Source organism: Lissotriton vulgaris, chromosome 6 (genome assembly GCF_964263255.1).
Source record: "Lissotriton vulgaris chromosome 6, aLisVul1.2, whole genome shotgun sequence".
NCBI classification, from domain to species: Eukaryota; Metazoa; Chordata; class Amphibia; order Caudata; family Salamandridae; genus Lissotriton; species Lissotriton vulgaris.
In genome coordinates this window covers 1,288,747,023-1,288,759,669 of record NC_141694.1, presented here as the reverse complement: position 1 = coordinate 1,288,759,669, position 12,647 = coordinate 1,288,747,023, and the positions used below count along the sequence as shown (strand labels likewise).

The 12,647-nt window shown below is 42.2% G+C and overlaps 1 protein-coding gene across 1 annotated transcript in view; it reads right to left on the bottom strand.

Moving 5' to 3' along the window:
- Positions 1 to 446: 446 nt before the first annotated feature.
- Positions 447 to 12,647, bottom strand: part of GRM1 (glutamate metabotropic receptor 1) — a 1,947,075-nt gene continuing 1,934,874 nt past the window's right edge. The window contains exon 8 of the mRNA XM_086927421.1: positions 447 to 2,573. Coding sequence (XP_086783547.1) covers positions 1,742 to 2,573 — 832 coding nt within the window. The 3' untranslated portion in view covers positions 447 to 1,741. The remainder of the gene's footprint in view (positions 2,574 to 12,647) is intronic.

Here is a 12,647-nt window from a genome sequence, read left to right as displayed (position 1 = left end):
TAAAGCACACACACACGCAGTCAAGTACAAAGGACCCCCTTTCATTATCATTAATCAAGGTCCTCCTACAAATGAACACGCACGTGCGCACATACACATATGAACTTAAACAGCTTGCCTCGTATTCTCACTGATCAGGGGGCATATTATCAAGGACCGGTGTTAAAATTATCGCCGTTTTATCGGCAGGAAACTACCGATAAAACGGCGATAATGGGCTTGATAATACGCCCTTGTTAATTCACATAGAAGCCCATGTTCTGATGTTAACATGGGCTTCTATGGGAATTACCATGGGCGTATTATCAAGCCCATTATCGCCGTTTTATAAACCGCCGATAAAACGGCGATAATTTTAACACCGGTCCTTGGTCATATGCCCCCAAGTTCTTTACAGAGGAGCACACACACGCATAAAACCACAATAAAATGGGTGCTCACACACCTAACACACATTTGCGCCCCATAACTCACAGATTTGCACACACGCACGCATGAAACGCACAAACGTGTGGGCACACACATCGAAAACGTACAACATACATATGGGCACACATCCATCAATATAAGCTTACACGCGCCCCCTCACTAGAATAAGCCTTTAAGAATGGCTCATGAGAAACAAAGAGCATATACATAGATCCTTTAGCACAAGTTTTTTTTTTACAGTAGCACTGACATTGATAACAGTGCAGTGTTGGTTCGTGGCAAGTATATTCAGGTAAATACTGTACAAGTAAAATCATTAAATTCGACAAAGAAATTAGAATACAAAATATGAATCCTTAAAAATGCTTCAGCTGGAGTATTCCTTTTTGCTTTAAATGTAGATTTCCTTAACATGAAAAGATTGTACACATTACAAGACACTATGTGCTAATATCTCAATTTGCCGCTAGTATACGCTGCACAGGTAAATGCACTGCATGTTTACAGTTATGTGGCAAGATGTTGCAGTCTACGGTGATGTTGCAGCGGTTTAGAGGCATGGCTCCTGGATGCCTTTACAGAAAAGCAGCTTTAAGCCCTATATGTTTAATGCAACCTTTAAACAGCTCTTCGTTTCCACCTAATTCTTTGCAGTCTATTTCGGCCCACTTTTGTCCTACTTAACTTTGACCCTGGGCCAAACAGTACTTTCCCAGGAGAGTTCAGTTGCGCTGACGCCATACTTCTTGCCAATTGGCACGTGACCCTTTTTAACCACAGCACAACCTCACCTCTGGTGGACAGTGAGGGGCCACTCTTTCTGTGTGCACGTCTACTCACACACAGACCCACAAAAATAAACTAGGACACTGTTCTTAACGTAGTCCGGCCTAACCACAACTTACTCGATTGAGCAAAGTTCCCATGAGGAATCTCTTCCGAAGGGCCTCACACTCTATTATTTTCAAAAGTTCTACGCTTTAGTTCATTTTCAATTCATCTGTGTTCATTGCATGGGTTGGTGTTTCTTCTCTCTTTAGTTACGTTATACAAAAGTCACAGAGCAATTCGTTAAATGTCTTTGTGCTTTGTTCTGTTGGCTCATCGACGTGGACCACAACTTTTAAAAAACACATGACACCAATTTGAGTCCTCAAACATCCACGTGCCGGGCAGGGCTTGAGGAACAACCCTTCACTCTCTTTCTTTCCACATGCACCATCCTGGATTGCATGTGCCTTTGCAACTTCTGCTTACAAGTGCCTGCTCTCGAGCCTTTGTTTCTGAGGTGCTTCCTGGAAACCCCTCCATCTTAAAGGGTCGATGAATTTTGTGTGTAGTCTCTGAGGAAGGCTGATGCATAAGTGGTGTTTGGTGGAGTGCACTGCACTGACTCAGATGCAGGGGAGCTGGGTCCTGAGCTGCCTGAAGCCACAGAATCTCGGAAAGGAGATGGAGGGGTCAGGGCAGGAGAATCTTCCAGAGCCAGCTTACTCCGAGCCAACTCCTCCTCCGGACTTCCTGCACAGTCGGGGTACATATACCCTTGAATGAGATTTAAGTTTTCACTTTCCAGTTCGTCATCGGTGGTGGCTGGTTCTTCACTGAAATTTGCCATTTGAAGGGGGAGCATTTGCTGGGGTACCCCGGTGGTCTGGTAAGCGGGCCGCACACCGTTGCCAGGATTCGGCGTGCTAATGACTGAGTTATAGTCAGGCATGCCTGTTGTAAATTTGTTGACAACACAATGCAGCTGATCCATGATAGACCTTTGGGGTGGAATGTTTTTTGCTGCCTGCTCTGAGAAGTAAATCGGGTCTTCTTCAGAAGCCCTGGAAGGTGGTGGTGTTGTGGTCACACGCCTGTGCACCACCATTGAAGGGCTGCATGTCTGATGGAGGCGCACTCGCTCAATAGTCTCTTCCTCTTCCACCACGTTGTACAACGTCTTAGTGCCGACATCAGAGAAAGTCAGGCTCTTTGCCTGGCCCTGGTAGTTTTTCGTCAAGGGCTTGATCACAGCTGTCTGATTGGATCCTGTGTCCTTGCTCTTTACATGAACAGACAGTCGTTGCCACATGTGCTGTCCCTTCTGTACTGGCTTTCCGCCTGGTTCAGACCATGACACAGACTTCCCATTGGAACTATAAATACAAGAAAAATGTAATTACTTGAAGATAAAAATGCATACTATTTACATCCAAACGTGTCATTCTTTCTACCACCCTCCTGTCTTCCACTCCAACCCTCACAATTTAGGATGCTTTCCCCATTGTGGTGCAATGCAATACTTGAGGCCTGAGAGTCAATATACATGAAAATAAGCATTATTACCACTGTAAGATAGAATTTATCTCCTTAAGAATGTACACTTGTTATGCATCAATCATTATACACACATTCATGCATTAATCGAGAGTCATGCACTTATTGGTATGAATGGTAAATTAGTTATATCATAATACCTTTTAGTTCACCAAATCATTACTACATCTTGAATGCCTGCTGGTAGTGTCTGATGTAGCAGTGACTGCTGACAGCAGGGAACTCAGTGATTATTAACAACAGATTGGTAGTGGACACTATTGAAAATAAGGAGCTCATAGAAAATAGTGACAAGTGGAAACTTGTAGAGATTATTGACATGGTGGAGTTCTCCGACACTATTGACGAAGGAGAGCTCGTAAAGTATATTGACACTGGGCGAATAATGGAATCTATTGACAATAGGAAGCTAATACCAACTATTGAGAAGGGAGAGCTGGTAAGACTATAGACAAATGGCAGTTAATGGAGACTATTTATTAAGAGGAGCTAGTGAATGCTATTGACAATAGGGAGCTCTTAGAGATTATTGACAATGTGGGGGCTAATAGAAACTATTGGCAATATGGGGCTAGCAGAGCCTGTTGACAATGGAGAGCTCAAAAAACCTATTAGCAATGGGGAGCCAGTGGAGGCTATTGACAATAAGAAGCCAGTGTAGGCTATTGACAAAGGGAAATCCCTCCTCAAGAAGCCCTCCCCAGACCCGACGGATCTCAAGAACTTCAGGCCCATCTCATTACTCCCTTTCACCGCTAAAGTCATCGAGAAAGTCATCAACACCTAGCTAGCACACTTCGTAGAAACCAACAACAGCCTAGAGACCTCTCAATCCGGATTCTGCAGCAAACACAGCACGAGACTGCCCTCATAGCCATAGCCACCACCACACACTAGCAGCCAGACTCCACGACGCCAGCATTTAGGGAAAGCGTTAGACAGGATTAGATCTTTCCTCCCAGGCAGGACACAAAGAATAAGACTCCTGACCTTCCTTTCTGAGCCAACAGAGAACAGATGTAGATTACCCAAGGATCCTCCCTCAGCCCCACACTCTTCAACATCAACGTCTACACGGCCCCCTCGCAACCATTGTCAGGAAAATGGACTCAACATAGTCTCATAAGCCACTGACACCCTACTCATACTCTCCCTCACCAAAGAACCCAACATCACCTGGCGCAGTTTCCAAGAAGGGAGAAAAGAGTTCGCACTTGGATGAGCAGCAGCTGCCTAAAGCTCAACTCAGAGAAAACAGAAGTCCTCATCCTCAACTCCACCCCGTTGCAGTGGACAACACCTGGGGGCCACCAGCCCTCAGAAACCCAGACATCCCAATGGACCATGCTCGCAACCTCGGCATCATACTTGACTCTTCACTCACCATGAACCGCCAGATCAACGCCATGTCTTTCACTTGCTTCAACACCCTCTGGATACTTCGCAAGTCCTTAAAATGGATCCCCCCAATGCAGGAAGTCCGTCACCCACGCACTCATCACCTGCAGACTGGACTACGGAAACAACCTCTATGCCAGAATCAACAAAAACCTCTTCAGACAAATCCAGAGCGTCCAGAACACCGCAGCCGGACTTATCCCTCACATCCCACAACATGACCACATCATTCAACATATCCACTGGCTCCCTGTTGAAAGAAGAATAACCTTCAAACTGCTCTCACCTGCCTACAAAGACCTCCATAACACTGGACCCCAGTACCTCAACAAACAAATCTCCTCCCATGTCCTTAAGAGAAACTTCTGTTCTGCCGATCTCGCCCTAGCCATAGTCCCCCACATCCACAGGGCCAGAGCAGGTGGCAGATTCTTCTCCTACCTCACGGCCAAGACCTGGAAAGAACTCCCCCACCGCATCCAACAAAGCCCGACAGTGCACCAATGAAGAAAGGACCTCAAGACCTGTCTCTTCAAATGACCTATGGAGCTGCTCGCATACCCGCCCCCTGCACCTTGAGACCCTCACAGGAAAAATGGGGAGCTTGTAGAGACAATTGATAGTCAGGGGCTCGTGGGGATTATTGACAATAGGAAGTCATCATAGCAATGGGTTAGGGGGAAATTGTTTACAAACGGGGATTAATGTAAACTATTCAAGATAATTCTTTATTGCATGATTAATAAAAACTGTTACCATTTAATACATAACAAACATCAATGCAGCAGCACATACAATCAAATCATCATCTCAAAAAATGCAAAGATCATGAAACCAAATCAAACCCAGTTGAAGTTAAGAAGTCTTGTTTAAAATCAAGGAGAAAAAGGCACTAAACGGGCAGAGCGACCATTATGCAGAGACGACTTAAAAATAGAATAAAAGTGCAGAAACCTTTTTTTTTTTTTTAAATGCTTTAAGATGCAAAGGGTAAGATTATGAGATCTGCTGGAGCAAAAAGCAAGTAGGTGATGCTTGTAGTGTGGTCTGAGGCAAGTTGTAGGCTTGGCCACAGCATTATACTGGCCCCAAGTCCGAGTAGCTCATTGAGAAGACTGAGATTGTCCCTTGGAAACTATTGAGAATGGGGAGCATACAGAGACTGTTGACAATGGGGGACACATAGAGATATTGCCAAGGGAGATTTTGCCATGACTACTGACAGTATGGGGCCAGTGGAGAGTATTGACAAGGGGAGGCTAGAGGAACTAATGACAATCGCTGAATAATGAAACTTTTAACAATGCACACAGCTCATAATAACTATTGAAACTTGGTAATCCATGAAGACTATAGACAATGGGGTGCTCATAGAGATTATTGAAAATTGGGGCAGAGACTCGTACACATGCCGTACGACTCGTACACATGCCGTTCGACCTGACGAGTACGATCCGGATCGGGTATGAGGACGCGATTCGTACGGTCCACGTCAGGTAAGGGCGAGTCGTACGGAAAAGCACACAAACACATACACACTGTACGGTCCGTACACCCAATGATCGCAGGTGTTCGGTGTGTACCCCTGCGATCATTGGATGTACGAGCCGTACCCCATGTACGATGGGTGTACGAGCCGTACCCCATGTACGATGGGTGTACGAGCCGTACCCCATGTACGATGGGTGTACGAGCTGTACCCCATGTATGATGGGTGTACCCATCATACATGGGGTACAGCTCGTACACCCATCGTACATGGGGTATGGCTCGTACACCCATCGTACATGGGGTATGGCTCGTACACCCCATGATCGCAGGGGTACACACCGTACCCCTGCGATCATGGGGTGTACGCACCATACCCAGGGGGGCCATTCCTTACCTGTTTCGGGGCGAACTCTGCTTTTACGGCTGTTTTTAGCTCCCATAGAAAAAGGATCGTACGGTGCGTACCCGACACGTATCGTACTTGCTGGGTCGTAAAAACCAGCCGCGAACCATACAGATGTCGCGTACAGCGGGTTCCAAGGGAGAATCGTACGGAGATTAGAGTCGTACGGTCTCTGTTCGACTTGTACGGAGTACGGCTGCTGGTACGAATCGTACTTCGTCGTACGTACGGGGGACGTTGCAGGGTACGATTCGTACGGGAAAAACGCTTCGAACGGCTATTCGGAGCGGTTTTTCCCGAATCGGAATCGGCCCCATAATGTGTATATATATTCACTGAAAAAACATAGGCTTCAGGCCCGTTATAGTTAGAAATTAGCATTTAAAAAGCGTTAGAAATAAACCTTAGAAATTCACTGACAATAACCATAGGTTTCATGGGTGTTATAGTTAGCTGGACATTTCACTCATACAAAACCATAGAAATTCAACTGTTATAGTTAGTTCAGCTAACTATACCTCGCGCCCCCGCAATGCACTGCTCATGATGTCACATATTACATCATTCTTGGCATGGTCAGTCACATCACTGATGGCATCTCAAATGACATCACTGATGACATCAATAAATTTCTAAGGTTTTTTAAATGCTAATTTCTAACTATAACGGGCCTGAAAACTATGTTTTTTTCAGTGAATTTCAATGTTTTTTTAAATGCTAATTTCTAACTACAATGTCCTATAACCTATAATGTTTTTTAGGTAAATTTTAAAAACACTTGTATACTTTTTGTAGTGAAAACAAACTTAACAGTAGTCTTTTTTAACTTATAATTATGGCTCCTGGTTTTATTGTATTTATTTTTTGGGCATTTCATCTGTATTTATCTATATTTTTTTCAAATAATTGCATCTGTATTTACCAATATATATTTTGGGGTTTGTAATAAATTATTCTGAAATAAGTATATTTCCACATTTATTTGTCTGATAAATATGCACTCATGCCTGAAGGACTGACCGTTTCCAGTCATATAAACACTCTTAGATGATAAACTATACACAACCTTGATATTAAAATGTGCATGTTTTCTTATACGAGCATATATATTGCTCTTTAAGGCTCTTTACTAAAATTATTTTATTGCTTTAGCACTTTTACTTTTAGAACGTCACACCTATTGGCCTGGTACTCATCATTGACAGCATTTAGAATCGCTCAAAAAATAACCCAATTTTCGTCTTTATCCAAATTTTAAAATAAATACAGAAAATAAAATAAATACTTTTCTGTCTGTATTTAACTGTAAAAATCTGTAAAAATGGAAAACAAGGAGCCCTACTTATGATTTAACAATGTTTTCAACTTAATTAACAGTAATTAACATATAATTGTAGTAAACATATGATGCAGCACCTGTAATACCTGACTTCGAACAACAGAGTTCACAGTTCGATTCCCGACTCCAGCAGCATCTTAGCCCACCACTATCTCACTCTGGGTAACACCTTGCTTAATCTTCCCAAAGCCCACCAGCGCCGGCACACTTTTCCGGGGGTAGCTTTACGCTTTACAAATGCTGGCATTTTTTTTACTTAACAGCATAGTGATGGCAAATATTAGCACGTTTTTTTCTTCTTCTATTGGGAACAATATATTTTTAATGTCTTCTATTTAGATGTTTTTAATCATGAGAATGGAAATGACACAGTTTACTGGGTAACATTTTTTAAACTCTCCAACGTATGTAGATATTAAGACCCTTATACGTGTTACGATGGAAATCAAAACCTTTACAGCTTCACAGTTTGTAACTCAACACGTGCACAAGTTAAACAGTTAAAACGTGAGCATGTGTAAACTGTAAAACGTGACATTTAAATGGGCGGAGCTGCATCCTCCTTCCATAGACTACTCAATAACAAAAAAACATCTAAACCACACCCGTTGTGCGATTAGTTTTGTTTCCACAAGTTATTTCTCCGTGTCCACTCTGTGATGCAGGTTCCATTTTCTAGCGTCGTATTCTTGTTTTACGTCAACAAAACATATTCTGGAGATGCAAGTCATTTAATTATGGCATAGTAGAAATGTATAATATGTAGCTATTTGTCAATATTTAAACATTTATATGTAGAAAATAGTGTTATTAAATGTTTTTGCGTTTTTTTCTGTAATGTCTGCAGCTTGTTTTCAGGAACAGACAGATTACAGCAAACATTGTTGCTCCTTTTCTGGCTCATTTGAGCTCATATACTGTGACTTTGTATATTATAATATTGACACTGTACTTGACCTCAGAGGTGTTGGTGACCCGTCGGCACAAACTCGAAACATTTACAATTAACGTCACCTCGAAACCAGTTGTTAGTGTGTTTTCCCCTAGGGATCATATAATGTTAATATGCATATTATAATATGAACAGTCATGGTGATCTCAGAGGAGTTTATGACCGTCCGCACAAAGAGTAAAGATGTATAAGCAAAATCAATAATAAATTAACAACAAAGGAGTGGCTATGAGAAAAAAGTGCTACCAAATTTAGATAGTGAGATGTGATATTATTCCGCTCTGTACTGCAAGTGTGATCAATGCTCACACGTGCATGTACAAAGTGAGTTCTCTCTATCACCCTATGAATGCCCAACAGGTCTTAAAGACTCCTTAGTCCATACGCGACCTAGGGAAGAGAAAACCCGCAATCTAGCACCGAGTGTTCTTAATGCGTGGGGTTTACCACCAGTCACAGGACACCACCCATGTGGGAATTGTAACATTTGCCATCTCACTTCACACACAACATTTCTGGATCTGACAGACGGCACGGGATGGGAACAACGCAGCCACACAAATTGCAACACCTCCAATGTTGTGTACTTGATAACTTGCAGATGTAGTCTACAGTACGTGGGGATGACATCTAGACGCATCAAAATTAGGATATGGGAACATCGCAGTAATATAAGTTGTAAGAAATCAACAACGAAACTGACACCCCACTTCTTACAACTAAATCACACACCTAATGATCTAGTGTGGACAGTATTGGAGCACCTGGAAACTTGTTCAGAGTCCTCATTGTTCGAGAAGGAACAACGCTGGGTGTACCGTCTTGGCACCAACAAAACTGCCCTCAATGATGATATACCATGGGGCAGTGTGTTAAGAAGATAGATCATTCCTGCCACCTTTTGACTTGATATTATGCCCCTCTACCTTTGAGTACCTTCCTGGGTTATGATACATAGTATTTCTTCAGCCACCACGAGACTTGATGCTATTCACCTACACTTGAGTATCTACCCAGGTCATATACTCACCCTTTCTGTGTGTATATATATATATATATATGTACCTTTTGGATTGCCTGTCCAAACACTGATGTAAGAACATGTTCAGGTTTATCAACATCGAACAATGGGCCAGTTACATTTGCCCCCTCATTCCGACCGAATTGATGGTCCCCATCCGCCTCATATTTATGTCTCATGTCTTATGCGTGAGCAATTGCAAGTGGCCCTGTATTTGTAAAGACCATATCCAGAGAGGGTTTAAATTAGATTACATGTTATTTACTCTACTAGCGGGGTTATTACACATACTCTGATATTGATCCCTTTGATCAACCTTCGAGTGTTGATACCGCCCCGGGATTCGAACCCTCTCACTGCAGTTACCATTCGCGTGTATATAACTTTAAGACAGTGGGCGCAGCGGAGCCCATGTGACGTCACCCGGCCCATGTGAGCACGCCTGGCCAATCAAGTCACCACAATACAAATTCGATCCCTCCCTCATTCCGGTATTCCTGGAAGACAGTGGCCGAGAGAGCAGGTTTACAGCGGGGAGTCGCGGGTGCTGAAGTAAGTCTTCCTTGCTCCTTGCTCTTCTCCTTCCTTCTGAAGCACGGTTTCTTGACCACCTTGCGCGTGCTGACTACTTTTGTTTTCCTCTGCTGACAGATAGACACCGCGTGAAGGAGACCCGCGCTGTCTTAACCGAAGGGGCGTGAACATGCCTCTAGTGAAGTGAGCCTATTAGCATTAACGACTTTTGCTATTGCATCGCATTTCTCCCGTACTAAGACGAGAGTTTCCTGGTTGTTCCTGGTTTTTTAACCTTAACCACACACGCATGACGAGAATCTATAAATACTGCATAAACTTATCGAATAGTACATTGCTTGCTAAACTTTACAATGAATTAAGTGGCTGAGCAATAACGTGATGCCGGTCATCTTTGAAGGCCGGGCAAGTCAGACTGACACAGGTGTAAATCACCCCGTAAATCAGGGCAAGCACCTTGCAGTTGGTCGGTTGTCAAGTATACATTTCTCCACATACCGAAATGTTAAAGCCCAATTATAATAACTAATGCACTTGACCAAAGAACTTATTTATTAAGTTCGCTCATATGTGTTTTTGTTTGTCTCTCTTCTCCCTACAGGTTTTTGATGTATCCCTACAAATTGTAGTGGGTAACCACGGAAACTATCCTATATATATATTTTTCACATTTTGAGCCTCTCGGGGGGTACGCCTTAGCGCACGCACACCACCGGAGGACTTTTGTGTAGGTCCTGACGAACGCTGAGCAAATTGCAAAATAAGCAGCAGAAACATGTTGACCAACTTTTGATACTTAATAGGACTCCGGTTCCTTAACTCAGAACCTTGGGTAGTCCGCTCACTTTGTTTTTATCTAATGCAGGTTGGCCATTATTAAAGATTTTGTAAAGGCACAACTTTGCATTTTTTAATACACTTATGGGGTATAGGAGTGCCGACTCATGCCCTCTCTCTCTTGTTGGTATTTACTGTATAAGCAACATCACCAGTTTCTGGCTTTTAGTCTGTTCCCCTTTTGATCATATACTGTGAATATGTATATTATAATTTTCACAGTATAATGATCTCAGAGGAGTTTATGACCTGTCGCCACAAACAGCAAACTTTTTTACGTCCCGGAGAAAAGAAGCTCAGAAAATAATTACTGCTCAAAAGTATTTCGTTATGGATCTTCTGTTCTATTCGTAACTTTATTTTCCTTTTCATTTTTGTGTAACAATGGTGTCATTCGTTAGATTGTAATAGACTGTCCTGTTGTTACAGAAGAGGAATTGGAGATTAGTCAGCGCAACCTGTAATACAGCTTACTAACCTTTATATCTTAGTTGATCAGATATTTTTTCAGTGAGCATATTTTACGAAATTGCAGTCTAAAAAAATGTAGCTTTCATACATACTTTGTTACTTTAAATATTTGATAAACCTTATATTTCTGAATGATATTTTGTAATTTCTATTTTTCTCAGTTGCTGTTCCTATTCACCTTCTCCCTATAGAATATTTAGGACCAGTACTGTATATTATAATAGTACTAGCCTATATATTCTTAAATGAGTATGTTATTTGTTAGCGGAACAGTGTGCGATCTCTAAGCACTACCACAGAACGTTCCCAAATTCTACAAATACATATTTGAAAAATTATAATGCATATATTTCTATCTAATATGAAGTCCTTTGTGTTTTATTGTTTTTTACTTGTTGTCGCATTTCTTTTCTACGTTATCCAAAAGTAACTGATGCCCTCTTATATTATCAAGAATATGGGGCAACACTTTTACAAACTTTAGCAGAAAAAAGGAGGGTGTCGCCACGTTTAACTGATATTTTATGAAATTCCATTTTTATTTGACACCCCTTTGATATATACAGCATCAGTTTCCGAAGTAAGTTTATTTGTAATTGCTAAATAAAAACTGTTTCAAACCTAGGCTGAAATTTTTGCTGTGCAACCACACCTCCCCATCAGAAATGTAAACACCACATTATAAGTAAATAGTGCTCCTGGGAAGTATCCCACCCGCAAACTTGATAAAAAGAAGACCTCGAGACATTGTTATTTTTCCGCCGTGATTTGTACACCCCACGAAAATCATATAAATGGCCCTTAAGATATATAAAAAAACATTTTTACCTTCACAAACCCTGTCCACCACCTTGTGACCACTGTACAGGGTTAATAGTGTTCCTACCCTCCCCTATACTACTTTGTTTTCCCGTATTCCTTTGGAAGTGTGTCAAAAATGACTGACAACAGTGAACTGTTCCCACCCAATAAGGAGCAAACTTGTGCTCGGAACACTTTGACCAATAAAGTATCTCAATGTTGTTCTGCAGAGGAGGAGCGAATGGCTGCCAACACTTCTACTTTTAATGCTTCACAGCCAATGAACATTAAGCTTCAGAAGGTCCCGCTTGGAACACGTTACCCAATGAAATATCCCTAATACTCTGCGGAGAGGGAAGGAATTGTTGACAAGACTTCTACTTTCAATGGTTTACAGCCAATCAACATTAGGTTTAGGAAAGTCCTCCTTGGAACACGTCAGCCAATCAGATGTCCCTCCTACACCGCGGAGCACAAGTGAATGACGGGCAACACTTCTACTTTCAATAGTTCGCAACCAATCAACATTATGCTCTGAAAGCTCCTCCTTAGAACATGTCAGCCAAACAGATTTTCCTCCTACTCCGCGGAGAGCAAGTGAATGGCGGCCAACACTTCTACTTTCAATAGTTCACAACCAATCAAC